At 41.0% G+C, this 20,834-nt stretch overlaps 1 protein-coding gene across 1 annotated transcript; it reads left to right on the top strand.

Annotated features, from left to right (window-relative positions):
* The first annotated feature begins 203 nt into the window (after positions 1-203).
* On the top strand, positions 204-12,103 carry LOC112454425 (proton-coupled amino acid transporter-like protein CG1139). Its single transcript, XM_025015810.1, has 8 exons — positions 204-295; positions 8,337-8,429; positions 9,451-9,723; positions 9,973-10,327; positions 10,524-10,702; positions 10,910-11,094; positions 11,500-11,740; positions 12,097-12,103. Exons 1-8 carry the CDS (start codon positions 204-206, stop codon positions 12,101-12,103), a joined length of 1,425 nt encoding a protein of 474 aa, XP_024871578.1.
* Positions 12,104-20,834: the final 8,731 nt, after the last annotated feature.

The raw sequence follows: 20,834 nt of genomic DNA, 5'->3' as shown, positions 1-20,834 counted from the left end.
TAATTTGATAAGTCAGATTTAATTTAAGTTCTTTATTAGAAACAAAAACATATAATGGGTATTTCGTATTTTTATCGACATTAAAACAATTAGTATACTTTAATTCATACTACTATTTCGTCTTTCTGCACTTTAATTCACCTGCTTTTAAATTTCGTCACCTGCTTTATATTTTCGATGTTTCATATGAATTTGCAGAATGCATGCTAAGCGTTTCTCGAAATGACGAGAGCCGTCGGAGAGAAGCGACCTGTATGAGACGCGTTAAGTGCTCACCCCGGCAAGCGAGGGGCGAGTATATTGGTTGGCGCTACCTTGCGAGAAATCGCGGTGCCCCGCGTTTTGTAATGACCTCATTGTCGTACCGGGGCGCGTCGTCAACGCCCCCCGCCATTGTCGCTTCCTGAGAACGTTTGACTTTGCCGGGTGATTGCAGGGTGAATTTCTCGAGAGTTTGCTGCATTGTCGCGCGAGAATATGGAGGGAGGCGCTTTGCGGCCATGCGGGAGGGATACTTCGGTTATAGTTCCTTCTCGTCTTTCGCCCCTTCCCCGTCTCTCTTCCTCTTTTCCTCACTCGGTCCCCCAGTGGGACGCGCGTAGCTTAGCGGGCCCGAGCAACCTTCCCTGAGAAGATTTCAAATTACAGGCTCCAGAAACGGCGTCCCCGTCGTGGACCGCGCAACCCCCTGTCGCGTCATCGCAGAAACACGCGCGAGGCACCCCGCCTCGAAGGCGCACTGCACCGCTTCCTTTTCTTCTGTTTTTTTTTATTCTTCTCCTTTTTATTCCCCTTCGCGATTTCTTTCGCGATATCTTTCACTGCTGACTGCCGAGTTGAGTTTGAGAACACGGCTCGTAAGGCTGCATGGAAGTGTCACAAAAATCCAGGCGGGTACATCACGAACATTTTGAAAGATGTTACGTTTAATTAATATTACTTGTATGCTCTTCCAATCCTGCGATATTATCGTAGAATGACAATCTTAAATTGAAAACCTTATTCTTTGATAAAGTTTAGCAAAATTTTAATTGTTGCTTCGCGTATTTTGAGATGCGTTATATAGAAAACAAATAAAAATGATTTGATTGCGCATTAATTACCGCGCGTGGCTCCGATTGCCTCTCTCACTTCCCTTTATTGAAAAATAATTTGTGTTTACAATAATTATAAAAATAAGAGACAAGTTCGAATAACCGTCTTATAAAATTTTCAATAGAATAGCTAAAGTTTATACAAGCCTATAAATTACTATTTGTGTCCATAAACGAAAGAGTAACTACGTTACTGTTATCAATTGTAGCCATAGTTTAATTGACTTTCAGTCTTTTTTTCCCTAAATAAATTCTACACGATAAAGAATATCGTAAGTGTCTACCCTTAAATTTCTGTAGCCTTTCCCGCACTAACCGTGCCGTAGTTGGCATTGGTTGGGACCGGTAGAAAAACTGTAAATGTACATATAATTTAACTAGTCTCGAAGGGTGAAAACTATGTACGAAAATATGTACGAGACGGGCAGCCGAGTGAAAATCACAAACGGGGGAGCAGACACGCGCATCGTCCCTTTGACGACGATCTCGCGCGGAGGGATGATACTTTGAACTCGCCGACAACTCTTTCGAGACCTTCGTTACGGTTCGCTTCGCGAGTATCTCCGCGTACGTGTATGCCCAGGAAGAAAAGAGCCCCGCCCGGCTATTCTTACCGACCCCTGCCTCGGAATATTAAACAAAACGCACTTTTGCCTGCCGTTCATTACCGCAACTCGGCAGACCGGTGCGACGCGTCCTTTCGAAGCGACGTGAAGCAAGGCGTTGAGTCGAGCGTTGAATTAAAATAGACATTATCTTAATGTGGACCGCGCATTAACTAACCTTGCCGTAAAATGTTTCTAGGATTGGGAAGTAACTCGTTACCATTACAAATTATTTTTTTTTTTTTTTTTTTTTTTTTTTTTCAGTAACGATTTGGTAACGAATCTGTTACTTTAATCGTTACTTTAGCCCGGGTCTATAAGATCTATTAACTTTTCCAATCCTGGATGTGTTTCACCTTCGAGTATAGTGGGCAGCAAAGTTATTGCGATATGAATTATTTGATCTCAATAAAAGAATTTTTCATAATTTTGCCTACACCTAGAAGAGGCGCCGAAACTCCGTCAATGTTTAATGTGAAAGTAAAACATTGAAGCGTTTCTTAAACATGTCATGTTATATTCCTTCAAATTCGGAGCACGCGATTATATAATATTAGTCGCGCCCTAACACGCGCTCTAGCATCGCGACGCGCGATCGAGAACGCCAACTTTAACGCGAAATCGAACGTTTTCCACAACGTGATTTACGCGGGAGCGTTAATCCGTATTGTTTTTTTTTCCAGCAGATCGTGCGCGAACACAGGCGATCGGATCGGCCGCGGCGTGTAGAACATGGCAGTCTCTGAAAGAGAGACAGAAAGGACGAGGGAGAAAAAGAGAGAGAGCAATAAATAGATTTATTCTGTTGCGTGATGAAAAGAGACGGAGAGAGAGAAAAACGGCGAGAGAGGATTCGTATCGCATTCGAGCTCACGCGTGTGCGTCGAGCGTTTTTAATGCGTGTTACCCAGCGAAACCGCAATCCGCTTTTGCGGCGGATGCCGGTGCTGTCCGCAGCCCGCCGGTTGGCGGTTTCCGGTAACGCGCTTTGGCGTAAACCAGCAGGCACGCCTGATTTCGAAATTGCAAAACATTTTCACACTCTTGTGGTTCCAACGCTGTCCGACAGCCCCCTCCCTGTCTCCCGTCCTCCCGTCATGCCGTTGCGCGCACGGTGCCACCTTCCGCTCCCTTTGCGTTTCCGGTTTTTTTTTTCGTTCCTCCACACACGCGTGCACATCGCCGTTTAAAATCACGCGCACTCCTAAAATGCGCTTCGCGCGCCCGAAAAACGCGCGTCATCGCCGCGCGAAAACGCGCTGCGCGTTTATAGAACGTCGTTAACGCGAAAAAATGCTTGGATTTATACAACAAAAACGAAAACGCAATTAATATTCCAAAATCCAATGCAGGAATTTATACTGAAGAACACAAAGTAGGCTACATCCTAAATTTCATCCCTTGTATATTGGTTCTTCAAATTAAGAAATGTAATTTCCGCGTTACGCCAAATATCTTTATTCTGTATTAGATATCGAAGTATGCTTAATCTTCAGATTTTAGAATATTTAATTAATATATTTAGTTATAGGTTTATTTAAGAAGAATAATCATTTCTTTTACTTCGCTTTGGTATACAAGATTTGATGTTTTCTTATTCCAACTCCATCCTCAACTCGGCTACTCAACATCTTTAACTTCTTTCTTTCTTTTTCTCTCTTTCTTCTTTTTTCTATATATTTCCAAAATTTTATATACAAAGTACCAAAGCATAAAATCGTTCACGATAGAACTCCATTGCGCGGAAAAGTCGAGCTCGTTTAGCATATCACTCGTGTCTCAGAGGCTCATTTTAAACACGTTAAAAAATTCGACGGCGAGATCGTTGCTAGAACTTTCCCGACAGTTATTCCGGCGCGCGGCGCGGCGTTCATCGATACCCCGGGATTTCGTGTTTAATTGTGAAGCGTTTAACCAGCATCGGCCCGCGGCGACAGGCAACGCCGGAGCAATGCCGGAGTCGGAGTGTACAATCATTAAATTATTCCGGAATATGAGCTCGATGGGTGTCCCCGATCGGTCCGACTCTGAAACGCGTTCAATAGAAGGATCGGCCGGTACATCTGACGCGATCTATATAACTCTCTCGCACGTGTTAGACGCTGCGCCAGTTCTTGTTTCGCGCGCGTCTCAGCAACACCCATTTTCTTTATCCCGAATGACCGTATTCGAGCTAACGAGCATACTCAAAACTAAATCGGGATAAAAGGATGAAAGAAGGGCTTACTTTGTTAAACATTGGCCAACTGACTTATAGCAATGAAATCGCTAGAAAATAAATGAGAAAGTCCATAAATCAGATAAATAATCTTTCGTAAATGATTTCACGATAGATTTATAAGATGCGCGTTAATAAGAAAGATAAAAATCATCGAGATATGCACACCACAGAGCACATTCGATAATTATTCACGCTGCAAATCCAAATGTGTTATTTTAACTGAAACTCTTCTTACACATTTCTTGTCGTTTTAAATCACGTCATTTAACACGTAGATATTAACTTTTAATTTAATACGATTAAACATGTTAAATGACGTAATTTAACACATGAAGAGACATGTAAAAAGAGCTTCAGTCAAATGTGTCAGTTAAATAGCATATTTAGATTTACAGTGCGTGACTTTTATTAAATTAACAAAAAAAAATTTCCATAATGACATCTTGTAAATCCACGCTGTTGAACTCATCAACAGAAAACTTGAATAATTTTTCTAATCTTTAAACCTGGAACTCTGTTCCCTCTTAAAGTCGAAGAGTGAAATATCACTTAAAACGAATAAAATCCAAATGTAACGAAAAGTGAAAATTGAGCCTGTGTACTTCGAGTGATTCGCCACTCTAAGAAAGAGTAAAATTGCGCTCTATAAGTTGGAGTGAAATCGCACTCTATTTGAGTGAAAGGGCACTCTTTTCGAGTGCAGTAGATTAGCGTCCATAGGAGTGAATTATTTCACTCTACAATTATAAATAGAAAATTTCACTCTGTTAAAGTTATTTATCAGTCGATCTTTAGTGACTCGTGATTCACTAGCTTTAGAGTGAGATCATATCACTCCGATAGAATAGCCGCTCTAAAAATTTTAGTGGAAAATTTACTCCTACCTTATAATTGCCCGCATTTAGAGTGACAACCCTCTCTTTTGGAGTGACTATCAATTACTCTAATATATTAGTGGCAAAACTGCTCTATGAGATTTAGAGATTATCCGAGAGTTGATTATCCGAGAAACACTCGTTTCATTTCTTTGACATATTAATTCGAAAAGACTGATGTCGCTTCTAGATGTCTACTAGCTAATAGCTTAAATTAATTGAACACAAACATCCCGTCGGAGAATATCAGCATCGGTCAGCGATGCACTTTCGATCGGACGGATATCTCATCGCGGCACGTGCAGAATCTCGAGGTACCCCCTGCGGGAGGTGCCCAGGCTCTCGGCTCTCGAACCCCGGATATGACGCGAATCAGTGACTCCGAAAAACGATCCTTCAGTGCGCGGCACGGCGCGCGGGGCAAACGGCGTGTCGGCAAACAAAATCGGTCGGTGGAATGCCATCGGGGCGGCTGCAACGGGCAGTACCGTGGTCCAGGTTATACTCTTCTCTTCGTGGCCGGTGCGCACACACGTCGTCCCCGCGGGGGCTGAGCGAAACGCAAAAACGTCAGCGGCAAAATTCTCGAATAATTTTTCGAACGCGCAACGAGCCCGCGAGCCGTCCCGCCGCATGAAACTGCTTCGCCCCGCCACGCCGTTTGTACCGCACCCGTTTGCTCCGAATCGAATCGAACGTTTCTCCGATAAATAACGTCACATTTTCGACGTACACGCCGACAAAAAGGCTTTTTGCGCATCGCGCTCGCCGCCGGCAACAATGCGGAAAAAGCTTGCGTCAGACATGTTAGATCTGTCCAATTGTTGCCTCCCTCTCTGCATATCCGGTACCTCTTTTGCCGCATTGGAAATCGCACTCGTTAGTGGTACACACGATTATCGATATTTCATGGAAAACCATCGGCAGCTAATTATCGATACAAGGGAGAAATCCCCCGTCGCCCCCCTCCCTCTCTCCGGCAACGTTCCACTATCGAACGGTAATTATAATCGAGCAATTATAATTATAATTATAATGAAATATAACACGATATCGTCCGACGCGATTTCCATAGTTTGCTCCATGCTATAGCTACAAAGTATATCATATTGTTATATTTTAAATCGATTAATTTTATCATTAAGAAATATTGCGTTGCCGCATTTATCATTGCAATGATTCTCATCGATCTTGACATAACATGTACATTAGACATTAAAAGGTTCAAGAGGTGCCGAGGCATTTATCTGCCGTTGTCTCCAATCTTCTTTTGCTATTAACCGCCCGCGCCGCCGTTTATTGTGCAATGTACATTATCGCGGCTAATTACCGCGGCAGTTGCCCTTTGACTCGATTAATAACAACGAATGCGCCCAGCGATACCCAGCCACGTGCTGCGTCGCGTTTCCAAATTTGTTCCACGGGAGTTTACGGGGTCGCTAACCGGTCCATCGAGCGGAGAAAAAAGAAAAAAAGGAGAAGAACCGGGACGCGACGCAGGAAAAGGAAGAAGGGAGGGTCTCTCCGTGAGAGGGAGACAGAAGAGGGCGATTCGTACCATTTGGCTCGGCTTCGACGTCGGTTAACGCAGCGGGGTTACCGCGGACGCCTCGACGGACACATTGAGGGCGCCCGCTCGACTTGATAATCGCTTGCCATTCATACACTTTTCATTGGATTGCGATTGAGCATTAAGAAACCGGGAGACCCGGGGGCTATACGGCCGCGTATTGCGTCGCGCCCAGGCGACGTATTAGCATTAGGAGGCATCATCTCGAGTGTAAACACTGCATGGGCACCGCGGATTTAGTCACAGTCGAGAACCGCGGGACGTCCCCGATATTATCGTCCCTTTTCACGTTTTTACCTTCGGCACCGTCCCTCCGCCGCACCCCGGTCGATATACCCACCTCGTAACGCGCCGGAGACCGGAGATCCATTAACCTCCTCAAAAACCGCTTCTTTCTAATTTGGAACGGTTTCAATCTAATTCAGTTTTGGTAGGATTTAAATTTGAGGGAAAACAACAAGATTTTTATTTTTTTATTAGACTCCTAATATCAGATATATCCCATACGCTGTAAATATCACATATAATATTGCTAAGAGACGAGCATTGACATATTTACGAAAAACTATTCCGACGTTTACTTCATTATGAAGAATACTAAGGGGGCATCAGGGGCTTTTTTAACAGAATACATAAAAAAATTTTAGAAATAAAGATGGAATGAGAAAAAAATTTTGATTTAGCAATTAAGTTACATTATTAAATGATATTCTTTAAGAATCTTTTACAAGTGAATTCAAATTTACTTTAGTCACTTTAATAAAATTTATTATAAAATAAATAAAATTACAATATTTGTAACGCGCCTTATATTACAAGAAGTATAAAATAAAATACACGTATAAAAAATTGTAAGTGAGTTACATCTCGCGCACCAGCTTTTCACGAGCAATCTGCGCGTTAACTCGCCCGACAGATCTCGTTCTATGTACATCCCTAAGAGCGAGATCGACCCAAAGACATCGACGAAAGAAATATCTGAGGGAGGATCCGGCCAGATCCGGCGGAACGCTGCTGACACAAGAAAGTTTCATCTCTGAAGGGGCGAGGAGAAGAAAGCGGTTTGTCGTTGGCCTTAACCGCGAGGATTCACGGTTAAAGCCCACGAGCGGCGGACGTCGTTCATGATCCCCTTTATCCAATCCGTGAGGATCCGCGGGGCGTTAAATCCCTCACGGGAAAGCTCCGTAACTGAGCTCTCGCGTTCGCGCGCGCTAAGTCGGTCAGCTCGGTCCAGCCGAGCGAGAGGATCACAATACCGGCGCCCGACCGCGGCCGGGCACATCCATCCCCGGCTCGCGCGTTCTCTCCCCGTGAAAATTAGTTGCGCGAGAAATCCATGCTAATGTCGGCTAATCGGCCGTAATCAGCCGTGAGAGCCGACGGCTGTCACGAGTCGACGTACCGTGGAAGATTGCGACGCGAGAGAGAGATTCTTTCCTTGGGCCGCGTCAGCGATTCGATCGTAACGGATTGACGCGCGATCAGGCGGTAGTGGTATTGAGAAATCGTGTTTCCACAACAGCCTATTTTCGTGCAGACTGACAGATTGAGATGTAAGTAAATCTTTCAAGTTCTTTTCAAAGCGCATTGCAGCTCTGTCTCGGTCCGATTTATAGAATTAACGAGCTAGGAACAGATCTCGTAACATTTGGGGACTAGCTGCTGGTTCGGTATTGACTTGAATCGCATGATTGACTCGCAATGACATTATGTCTTTATCTATTAATATGGTTGAAAAATATGAAGAAACATAAAAAAATATTATATCACTTGCAAATAAATATAAAGTATAACTTGCAATAAAAGTATACTCATACAATCTCGCGTATAATCCTAATAAAAATATAGTATCACAAACTGGCAATTACAACTGGAAAGTTTCAAAAAATATAGTTGCAATTAGAATCTTTATTAACATTGATTATAAAATACTTGAATTGCTTTTAATATGACGTTTCTATAACTTAGGGATAACCCAAAAGCTGAAGAACAACCGAGCGAGCCTACCACTGAGGAAGTCTATAATCCTCACTTGCATCGTGTCACTTACAAACCAGTGTCGTATGTTTGTTTTTCACAAACTATTTGTTTAATTTTAATGTGTATTAACACATTGAATGCTGCATCTAATTTGCTTCTCTTTGACGATGTCAAAATGAAATTTTTACTATTAGATCTACATCTTGATAAAATATATAATATAATTGAATTATATTTATAAAATTTGCGTGCGTTTATTACTTTAAACTATTATTTCAACATTAATTATATTTATAAAATATAAATGTTATTTTTTACGAAATATGCATCTTTTGAATTTATTAAAATATAATTTAAAATTTCTACAAAGTAGATTGTTTCCTGTACATTTTAAACTACATAAAATAATTTTTTGATATGTTTAAGTGTCTAAAAAATAGGGTTATGCACAGTTCTCTCGTGACTCGAAGCAAATAAACAATTTTCATTTAATTTGTTACCTGATAACAGCTTCTACCTGTAAACTCGATTTGAAATAAACAAAGAAAAAGAGGATAAATCAATGCAAGGGATGTGAAGTTGTGGCGCCAAATAGCATTAAAACTTTTGAAGTGCTCTTCTGTAAAATCACTTGACCTTTATGTACCTTTTTCTTGAGAAGTACCTATCTCACTGATCTTTTTAATCCTTCCTTTAATCTCTTCAAAAATAAATAGACATGATTTAATCCCGTTTAGCTTTATAAAATTATTATAGGTAACAAAAGTTGTGAGGACAAAAGGATTGACTTTTTTCAAATCATAATTGAATTCAGGAAGTGCTTATTTATTTAGAAAAAAAGCATCGATCCAAATGTATTCAATTATATTAAAAAATAAATAAATAAAAAAGAGATAATTCGAATATATTAATCTACTGTTGAGACGAATTAATAGAAATAGATAGATAGAAAACATAAAAAAGAATAATAATAAAAAAGATAAGAATAGAATAGATTTTATAATTACATCCCTTAATCCTCTCTTCGCCCTCTCCTATATTATTTTGCATTTACTCATATTATTTTGTTCATCATTACGTGATTTATTTCTTGTTTTTGCAGAGACTTTGGAACTCTCGCAAACTTGATAAAAAGTGCGGCCGGAACGGGTCTCTTCGCCATGCCGAACGCGTTTGCTTGCGTCGGACTCTTTATCGGGATTGTCGGTACGGCGTTTATGGGTCTACTGATAACCGGGTCTCTTCAGTTACTCGTTAGAATTCACCACATGATGTGTATTCGTCTGAGGAAACCCGTCTTGGTGTATGAAGAGGTGGTAGTCGCCACTTTAACCACGGATGTGCGAAAACCGTGGCTCTCTCCGCGCGCTGCAACGTTCGTAATATCAGTAATCGCGTTATTTCACGCTGGATACCTTTATAGCAAGGCAAAATGCATATTGTATGATATCAATGCGATACTTTACACTAAAACACGGCGAGATATAATTGTAGATATAATTATTAAATTTAATGGAAATACACTGCGGTATTTTACTACAAAGAGATAAATACAATACGCTAATTGTATGTGTATTAAATGTATTAGAGAGACAGGGCAATTTGAGTTTCCATTTGCTTGTAGACTCATCGTCGATATCACGATGTTAGCGTGTTACATCGGGATCGGTTCGGTTTACGTCGTGTTCATTTCCGGCATAATCCAAGAAGGCGTGGACAGTGAAAAAGTCATCGGTCAAGGCTACTACGCGCTCATGATATTTCCACTTCTTTTTGTAATGAATATGTTGAAGAATCTATCGGACATCGCGCCGATTTCTATTGCCGGAAACATTTTGCTCTTGGCCGCCGGGCTTATTGGAGTCGTGTACGCTTTGAAAGACGGAATCAGCGACAAATGGAACACGATCGGGCCGAACATAAGTATGTATCCGAAGTTTATCGGCATGGTTTTCTTCAGTATGTGTTCGCCGGGAGTGGTGAGTCTTTAATCTCTAATAAATCAAGTCAGTTCCTATTTTCTATAATTAATTTGTTTTTATTTCATTTTTATTTTTCTATAATTTATTTATTTTAATTCTATTTTATTAAAATCGTTTCGTACGGTTTTGTTCTCAATAATGACGCATGTCATTCGATAATAACGCTTCGAATTACTATGTTTGCATCTTTCAGATACTAGCGATAGAACATAGTATGAAAAAACCTGGGGATTATGTTAAACCGTGCGGAATACTGAACTGGGGCATGGCATTTTTGGTCTTGATACACATTCTCGTCGGATCTATTGGTTACTTGAAGTGGGGACCCGATGCGCTTGGCAATTTTATCCGTAATCATGAGACGCACGACGGGTAATGTGATTACATCAACTACAATAACCCAAAAACATAAAGATTTAGGGCCCTGTTCTAATTGTTTCATTAAAAGTATATTTTCTTGAATGTGCGCATTTTTCTATCATTGATGGTCAAAGGGTTTAAGAAATATGACTACAAAGTTCGTTACTTTTGAAATACTTTCTGCACTAATACGTGTCTCATGTTTCATCGGCTATTTAGACCGACGATAGCGGCACTGATAATGCAAGCGCTGGCAATATACTTCACGTATGGGTTGCAATGTTACATGCCCATTAAAATTCTGAAGGACGGCTATGCCATTCCGGCCATCGAAGATGGCACCTGTAAAGGAACACCGTTCCTGTGGGATCTGATCATCCGTTTTGGCATCACCATCGTTACGTGTAAACAACAATTTCTCTTCAAACCTCTTTCGCGCGTTGTTCCGCTCTCCCTCGTTAACTTGAAGGTAAACTCGGCCGAGCTCGATGGTGCGCGGCGAATTGAATCCCTCTCCCTTTCCTTATCCCGAAGCGACCAACTTCGTGGAATCGATCAATCCATCTGATTACAGTCCGCTTTGGACCCAGATATTACTAAAGTTCAGGAATCCACTTTCGCGGAATTCGATGTAGATGCTCAATTTTGTCCAAGTCTCGTTTGATCGGATCACTCCAGAGTTACTACAACGTTGCTAGCTGCGTTACTTGCTTTAATTTGCTCTAATTACGTTAATCGATACGCGTATATCGTTGTTGCTCGGCGAACGGAAATTTTCCGAGATAAAGCGTGATCACTGTATTTTGCAGGTATTCTGGCAGCGGCGATCCCGAAGCTCGATCTGTTCACCGGTTTGGTCGGCGCTATATGTATATCTACATTGGCCACGTTGATCCCGGTTACCTTGTACATTCTCGTGCATCACGGAGATTACGGCAAGTTTAAATGGAGACTGATTCTAGGCGGCTCTATGTTTTCCATCGCTTTCATCGCAGCCTTGTGTGCTGTGACGACTAATTTCATCTTAATCGTCAAGTATTTTAGATACGGGTACGAAGCATCATTATTAAATAATACTTTAATAAGTTATACTTCTCGATTTATACATCGAAGGAATAGGATGTGTGTTTGATTCGAATTTTATATTGCAACAAGAACTAATGTGATTAATGCGTATATTGCGGTTTTTATTTCTATATCTGTTTTTTTACCGGTCTTTATGTAATTTTCTTAATTTATCACACTAAAGATGGTCTGATGACAGACTAAAAACTAAAATAGCTTTTCCGCTTGTCGAATAATGCTTTCAAACTCATCTAGAATCTTGATCATGAATACGGTTGGAAATATTCGCATTTACGTCAATACAAAGACCGACGAGATGATAAACTTTTTATTCTTTTCAGGGATTGAAGCCGGAGCGCGACGACGGTGTTATCTTAATCTAGTCTCTGTTCGTAGTCCGCAGCCCGATGAAAATACCGTCGGTATGCCTCGTGGCATTTTCCATTTTTGTCTTCGAGTACGGCTCTAAAGCCGTCATCGTTTACGCGCGATTCAGCCTAATCACGGCAGCTGCGGTGGCGGCGACGGCAGTGGTGGCGCGGTAGTGGCGACAGCGACGACGGCGGCGAGGCGGCTGGAAAAACCGCGAAAAAGGCGTGAAGCTCGTGAGGGACAAAAAGCGAAGAGAGCCAGAAAAAAGGAGAGAGAAAAGAGGGAATACGGCGAGAGAAGCGCGACGTATAATCGCGTCAGATCACCGAGGCGTCAATGGCTGCTGCTGCTGCTGCTGGGCTTATCACGCACACACACGTGGGACACATGATGATAAAGAGAGAGGAAGGGAGAGAGAGAGGCAGAGACACGTGGAAACTGGCAGACACGTATCGACACGGCGAATGTACAGTCGTGTGGGTGCACGTGAAGGCCAGGGGGACGACGTTGCGCAAACGACGAGAGAGAGAGAGAGAGAAAGAAAGAGAAAGAGGACAAGGGCATTCTCTTTCTCTCTCTAGCCATAGGAAAAGGAACCAAAGCAGAGGCGGTGGCGGCATGGGCAGTGGCGGCGGCGGCGGTGACGGCGCGAAGAGAGAGTCTCAGCGGGACACGGAAGGGTGCTTTCATCACATAGAGGACAACCCCTTTTAGTGGCTACCGCTTCCCCCGCCGCCACTCTCCCCTACGTCCTAACCTACCGTGTCCCCCGTCACTCTTCGGGGAGACCGTCCTCTCTTTCTCTCTCTCAGATTCGCTCTTACAGACTCCCTATGCCTGGCCGCTCATCCGTTTGCCAGTTCAAGGTGGCTGCGTTCATTACCGGAGGATACACCGGGTGTGGTGTGGGACTCCACCGAACCCGTCGTCGGCTTCCCTCGCCGTGCTACCCTCGCCGGCCAGCCCCCGAGAGAAAACGTTCCGTTTAATAATTATATCGATGAGTTGCCAAGAATGCCGCGATGCTCAAAGTATTGCGCGAATCGCGAAAGCGCCGCACGCCGATCGCCGAGCACTAAATTCACCGAAATAATTCCAAGTATCCAAACAAATTATTCCAGAACTTATTATCTTGCGACACGCCTAAAAATATATTGTATGAAGATCGATTATCTTATACCGTGAATTATGTATGTGCTTAATATATTAAAATAGTATCCACAAGATGCGTAGATTTTTTTACTTATGTGATATGCAAAATAAATTAAAAATACCGCGTGTAAATTAATAAATAATAGAAATAATAGGTATAGTGAATAATAAATATTTTTATTCCATCGGTATTGATAACAAGCTTCAAATATTAAAAACTCGTTTCCAATGACAATCACTTAGCATTCTTCCTAGGAAGGATCGATCGTAAATCCATCAAAGAACATGAAATATTATCCGGTCGTTTAGGAACACCCGGCATACGTATTTGTATGAATTGTTACACCTGTTGAAACATGCAATAGCGATCGCGAAAGTACGTGGAAGTACCGGGGCGAAATTGAACGAACACGTGCGTGTCCCTTTTAGAAATAAGTAACGACCGACCAACCGAGAAATCGTTACTGAGATTTTCCTTTCTAATTGGAACGAAACGAAGTCCCCGCGCGGAATTGCGGAGATTAACCGACCACACGAGCGCACGTGCACTTAAACAGCAGCTAATTGCTAAACCGAGAGAGGCAGGATCGCCGTTGAGCGCCTCATTCCAAGTTTCCCCCGTTTTGCTAGCGGAGAAAGTATATTTTTTACAAAAGCAGATAATTATTAACTCCCTCATTATCAGGGAGGATGCTGGAGGCATATATATTCCGATATTAAAAGACTGATATTAAAACTTTATTTTGCTATGAAAAAAAACATACAAAAAATGACATAGTTATATATAAGAATCTTTCCATTGCAATATATAATCAGATTTTTTTGCAAACTGATAATAGATAAAGATAAATTTAATACTTAGAGATATGATTTTGTACAATAAGTAGAAATCCCAAAAAATCCTCCTCCTTAATTATTAATTCTCGAAGAGAATATGGCGATTAAGGAGGATTTTAAAATTTCTACTTATTGTACAAAATTGTACACGTACGAATATCAAAATCTTCAAATATCAAATTTTGTAATCTTTATCAAAATAGTCTTGAGAAATTTCAATAATGACTGATATGAGATTTTTAGATTTTTTATTTATATAGTTATTTATTTTTCCTTATATTTATAATGAAACATTATTCATTATTATTTTAATACGTATTTGTGGTTGCATATAGCAAATACAAGTAAATAATAAAAACTTGATACTTCGTGATTTTATATACAAAGAAATTTCTCAGTATTTCTCAGATTTTTAGATTTTTTCTTCCAAAAATTATTTTATTATTTATTTTCCTATATATTTATTTGACTTCTCATTATACCTATAATGGTAAAAATCAGATTTAGAACTTATTCGTAGTTGTAGTAAATACATATAAATAGCAAAAATTTTAGTTTTGTACAAATAAATTTTTTATGTGAAATTCTTAAATTCTTTTTAATTTTATAAGGATAATTTTTTTATAAAGATTATTTATTTCCTTCTACAAAATAAGAAATTACTTACATTTAAAGCAATAGCTATTTATATTATTTTTAATTAACGACTTATTTTTCACTTATTATGTTTGACTGTAACATTGTTTTTTGACTATATTTATTCCATCACTTCAAATGTAAACTCTATGTCGGTTATTATCTCTTCTTTTTTCAATAGATTGTAATTTATATGTTTCTATCTTTATAATATGAATTGTCGTGTACATTATTTTTGTCGTTCTAAAGAATACTAAGTATGGCTCGAAACGTAAACTAATTATTTTAATTTAATAAACATTAGCTCTAAATTCATTTTCTAACATCTTTTTATTGCTCGAAAATTGACCGTCCTTACACTAATTAGTTATTTCCTTTTATATTTATAATGAAATATTATTTGTAGGACGTTTTTGCGATTGCGTATAGTAAATTCCTACAAATAGCCAAGTGTACCCGCGTGTCTTTGAAGACACACGCGCGTCTTCACGTTCTGCGGATATTCCGCGGCGTCGCGTCGTCAACGTTGGCAAGTTCGCGATACTTCGCAGGAACTAACACGGCGAATAGAAGGAAGCCGCGTAGGAAGCGAAACGGTCTAAGAAGACGGATGGTAAGACAGGATAAGCAGATATTAACCGAGTTTACGGTGACGGGGGGAGGGGAGCAAGGGGACCTGAGATGAAGGAGGGAGGAGGAAAAGGGACACTGCGTAGCAACCAGAAGGGGTTTGCTCGCGGCTTTCCTTTCGCCGGTTTCCTCCACACTCTCGTGTTGCGAGGCTAAGATGGAGAAGAGGAACGAGCGCCTTAGTCGCCGTCGGAAACGGAGAACCGGGCTTCCCTTATCTCGAGTCTGCAAGACTGCCTCCAGTAATACCGTGCGCCGCTGGAAACCCTTACGAGAGCCGAGAACCCCGTGAAATATCGCTAAACGGCTTGGTACCCCTTTCCCACCCACCTCTTCTACTTCGATCTTTCACGAACGACGATCATCCACTCCCGTCTTTTCGAACACTTCACGCGCCCGACGACCATCCCTCCGCACGTGCACCAGTCGTAACTCCCTCCCCCTACGAGACGATATCCACTCTCACCGGCGAGATAACGCATATTGCGCCAATGACAATGGACACGATCTGTCCACACACACACACACACAGCTGCCGATACTTTCCTCGTGTAATGACAGACGAATATCACGCATTGGTGTTCGCAACCAATTCCGCAAATATCGGAGCACAAACGTAGAAACTGTAGAAAGTTTTATTTTTTATTCCTTTATATTTCAAGACCTATAATTTGCTGAAATTTAATAATTAATTTTCCTGCTACATAATAATTAATTCCACGCTATACAATTCACAACCAGTGTTAACTATCCATGACTTTGCAACGATACGTTGGAAACATTTTTCTTTATTTTTCAGCTTTCTAAAATTCTGAACTCGTCTTTTAGCGCTATTATTATACCTTCACGAATCTCAGAATCGTCGGAATTTAGATTTAGGCGCCGACACGGGCATCTTTGCGCGGGACACGAAAACGGGTAACAAGAAAACGCCGAGGAAACGAACGAGCGCGCTTCATTATACGCGACGCCGACACGCTTCGTTTGTCCCCGGAAGTTGTGCTTCGGGAGGGGTGACGTCGACACGGGGTCCGAAGAGAGGGAGGGTGAGACGCGAGGAAGAGGCAGAACAGAAGGGAGAGTGAGGTGTAAATGGGAAGCCGGGGGAGGCGGAGGGGACGGCTTGAATTAATACAATCACGCGGGGGTGGCTCACCACTCGCAGTCCGTGGCAAAGAGGGTGAGAAGCAACGAGAGATAACCACCCCTTTGCTTGTCATCGAAATTATACGCTGCCAACACTCGACCTCGTTTACCATGCCGACTTTCTCCTCTCCTCCTTCGTCTTACTCTTCGTCTTTCCCTCGATAGATATATTCCAAATTTTCGGCAACCAAGGAATACTTATATGTCAAAATGTTGAATCTAGTTTCGTAATTAGAAGTCAAGTACGTCAGTAACAAACTGTAGTCACAGCAACATGACTAGTAAAGTTTTCATTGTAATAATAAATTATTACCTTTAATCTTTTGAGATTCCGATTTTGTGGGTTGTAACTATCTAAAGAACAAAATTAATTCTTATTTAATTAATTCATATTTTGGTAAATTGAATATTTTGTCTAGAAAACTTATGTAACAAGTTTGAAAAGATTTAGTTTTTCTTTATTCACCTAAGTTTATATAAAAATTAATATAGAAAACGCTTTAAAAACCGTTAGTAATAAAAAAATTCAATAGGGTTTTTTCGTCCAAGAAAAAACGTGTGTTAGTTTTTTTTTAATTTATGTTTCGTTCTTCAAGTTTCTCTGTAACATATATTTGCTTAAGGTCTCCAGGAATGTATCTCATTCCTATCTAGAGAAAATCATGCGGCTTATACCATATATCATCGAGGCATCGAAAATGATCGCGCTCACCTCGCGGAAACCGAGTGAGTGTGAAAGAAACATTTCATTCCCCGTGGGAGAGCGCGCGGAATCGGGTTACGGGGGTTTTTAATAAAATCAGGCGCCCGCCGAGGCGTGTCAAATGGAAATATGCACGTTCGGCCGAGAGATTTTGCGGGCGGGGTGAGGCTTGCTCCGTTTGTAAAACGGGGGTGCGACTCGATAACGATGGAATTCATCCATCCATCCATCCCGCCGCGCGGAGGTGGGCGCGCTACGGAGCGGAGAGAGCGCGACGGGAAGAAATTTTTTTTTCTTCCTTTATTTCCTTCCGCTTCCCTGGACCTGTATCGTAATCAAGAAGACACGGAGCGAATTAGCAATTCGGTTTCGCGCGAGATTTGCCGGGCGTGAACTGTCCGGGGAGAATTTTCCGCGAAAGCACCAGTGCACCTATCCTGTACAGACATCCAGTAAATACTCCTAATTATTTTATTAATCTATTATAGATATACAAAGATTTGTTACAGCCTTCATATTTTCACGGTTTTAATATTTTTAGTAACAATACATAAGTTATATATATGATATAGACACAATATAATTAATAGTGATATCGTGATCATTGCGTTAAGTAAGTAAAAAAGGAATTGAATCTCAGATTTTCCCAAAAATATCATGTTTCTGCTATATTCAGAAGTATATGAAGTTATAATACTTCTGTTAATAAATTCTACTAAAGAAAATAGAAAGAGAGAGAGCGTTTTTTCTCAAAATTTTCATGCAGATTAGCTTATTTTCTACATTTACAAAACAAGCATTTATATTTTGCTTTCCAATTTACGAAACGCTTACACCAGAGATACGATCTGTTCCAGAAGAATTCTGGTTCTGAGTTTATTTTGTAGGAATGTGACCATTTGAGAAAGATTAATTATATTGTCTTGCTTCGTTTAACTCTATCGAGAGCTTTACGACGATACAAGATTGGTGTTATCGCCGTAACGGGTGTCGCTGTTGGATAAGGGTTAAAAAGCTTTCTCACTTCGAAAGTATCACTTTTCCGATTCCGCGACGGAGGGCGGATAGGGTTTGTCGTGCGTCGAACTGTGTCACGGTGAAACCGTGCGGAGTACATGGCGCGAAGTCGATAAACGTGACAAATGCGAGATACAACCGGGACGACCGGCATCGGCAGTGCCGAAGGAGCCGTCGAAGTTGCGCCGCGAACACTTATGGAACGCCGTTCGTTTTATGGGGCTTCTTATCGGCCTGCTGCCAGACCATAAACGCATTTTCGATGTCGACACAAGGCGACGCGTTTACGTGTAAGCCATGTTCTTTTTTTTCCCCTCTTTTTCCTCCGCGAAGTACCTTGACGGAGTGAATACGCGGATCGCGTTGCGCACATACGCTCGTCGAACGCATCGTGAAAAATGCGTTCTGCCGACGAAAAGTTACGTAAACCATAATAAAAGATTAAATTGATATATTTGACAAATTCTTAAAGTTAAGAGGTAAAAAGTATTTTAGTACTATTACGATATTTAGTACCAAGTGACATATATATTATATCTGTCATCGTATAACGGGACTTCTTTCTTCTTTTTCTGATCATGTATAGTGAATATTTATTTACTACTTGCTACATTGTTCTAAAAATTCAAAACTAATGTAAAACTAGACGTATACACATATGCCAGTGTCCGTAAAGAAATTAATGGCTGATAATGTCGTTGAATCATTGAATAATTGTAACAATGCAGCGATTTTGTAGCAAACAAAATTAATTATTCCTGTTTTAATATTTGCTACTGTATAAAGACAACATTTTTATATTAAAACAAAGTGCAAATTATATTTATGTAATCAGATTACATTTTTTCTATTTTTGAAGTAAAGAATCTTTGTGAAAGCAAATGAAAATTACGGTACAATGCGTTTAATACATTAGAACGTATTTATTATTTTCCAGGATTATGTTCCTTTGACTAATGCTTGTTTGTATTAATATGTGTTAACATTAATTAAATATAGAAAACAATATTAACAAATATATCTAAAAAAGCAGGATATTGCAAAATAGCGAAAAATCATTAATCAGAATATATCTTTGGACATCTATTTATTTAGATAGATATTTAAGAATATCCACTGTATATTTTTACTGCGTATGGATTTTCATGCTCTGAATAATCGCGCATGGACGGATACGTAGGGGGGAACACGTGGAACAGGAAGATCGAACAATCGCGAGAAACGGGTTCTGAAGATTAGATATCCGGTGCCGAAAGCTCTTTGCTCTTGGACTTTTTCTCTTTCGTCTATATAGAACTCGATCTCCGAGTTTCACGGAGCTCATCAGTCGCCACTGCCGACGTCGCGCCCCTCCGCCTCAGATCTCTCCCCTTAGACATCGCGGGTCTCTTATCAGCGACCTGCAGGTTATCACTGACGGTCGAAGGTTATGAATTAAAAGACGAAAAAAAAACGTCGGGAGGAGGGATAACAACCGCCATCGTCCCGTCGTCATCTCGGCTTCGAGAGTAGAGCGCGATCGCGACAGAGACAGAGAGGGGGAGAAAGAGAGAAAAAGAGAGAGAGAGAGAGAGAAAGAGGGACAAAGATAGAGAGGGAGAAAGCCGTCTGTCGTCTTGTATATCTACCCTCGTACGGTGGAAATTTCGCTACGGGGGTGATTTTCTGCGGGGGATGGCCAGCCTCGTCCCTGCTTTAAACCTGATTGGATGCAGAGTTATCTCGCGCTGCGTTACTTCCGGATGATTGGTCGCTGCGGTCGTCATGACTACCTCACCACCACCGCCGCCGCTGCCGCCGCCGCCACCGCCGCCGCCACCGCCGCCTCCACCTCCACCGCCACCCACGCGAGCCACCTCCGCGCGTAACTTCCTTCCCCGTACCCTTCCCCATTTTCCGCACCCTCGCATCCTTCGTCTCGCTCCCTTTCGGCCTCCTCTCTCGCGGTTGCTCCAGGTTCGCTTATACATTCGAATAACAGGTTGCACCTACGTGTGCGTGCGTGTACGTATGATTGTGTGGGTATACGCGCATATAACGCACGTCTCCTCTCTGCGTATCTCCGCATTCTCGCCGAATCACGTGCGAAGACCGTCTTTGATAGCTTCATCGGCTATTCTGAAATACACGAGCGAACGCGTGTCTTCGAGGTTTTGAAATCGGTAGTTTGATCTTCGAAAATTTATATTTTCCATGAGATACATATGGCTGATCGCGGTAGTTTTTGTCATTTTGAATAAAGCAAACTATCTCTTTTGACGTAAAATTGAGAAATTTGTGAAAACTATGTTATATCAAACAAACTATATGCTACGTTTAACTGTTTCGATAACTTAACGTCGTCGGTGTGTTATATTTTAGTAATCTCCCAGGCATAAGACGTTAGATATATAAAATGACAATATAAGTCATTCTCATAAAAGATATATAATATATATATATTTTTAAAAACATATAATACTTAATTATTTTGTCACAAATTCATATATCTTGATTTTGTTGCAGTTTTTTCTTTTATATGCCCGTGAAAGAAAAAACTGAAAAAATCAAGATATATGAATTTGTGACAAAATAATTAAGTATTAT

This window comes from Temnothorax curvispinosus, unplaced genomic scaffold (genome assembly GCF_003070985.1).
Source record: "Temnothorax curvispinosus isolate PA1 unplaced genomic scaffold, ASM307098v1 QBEX01005067.1, whole genome shotgun sequence".
Lineage (NCBI taxonomy): Eukaryota > Metazoa > Arthropoda > Insecta > Hymenoptera > Formicidae > Temnothorax > Temnothorax curvispinosus.
Note: the sequence above shows the minus strand (reverse complement) of the source record. Positions and strands in the feature narration are given on the sequence as shown.

Coding starts and splice junctions, on each gene's coding strand:
- LOC112454425 (XM_025015810.1), top strand. CDS start 204: ATGCTAAGCGTTTCTCGAAATGACGAGAGCCGTCGGAGAGAAGCGACC. Junction 10,703..10,909: donor AATCATGAGACGCACGACGG/GTAATGTGATTA, acceptor TCGGCTATTTAG/ACCGACGATAGCGGCACTGA. Junction 11,095..11,499: donor TGGCATCACCATCGTTACGT/GTAAACAACAAT, acceptor TGTATTTTGCAG/GTATTCTGGCAGCGGCGATC.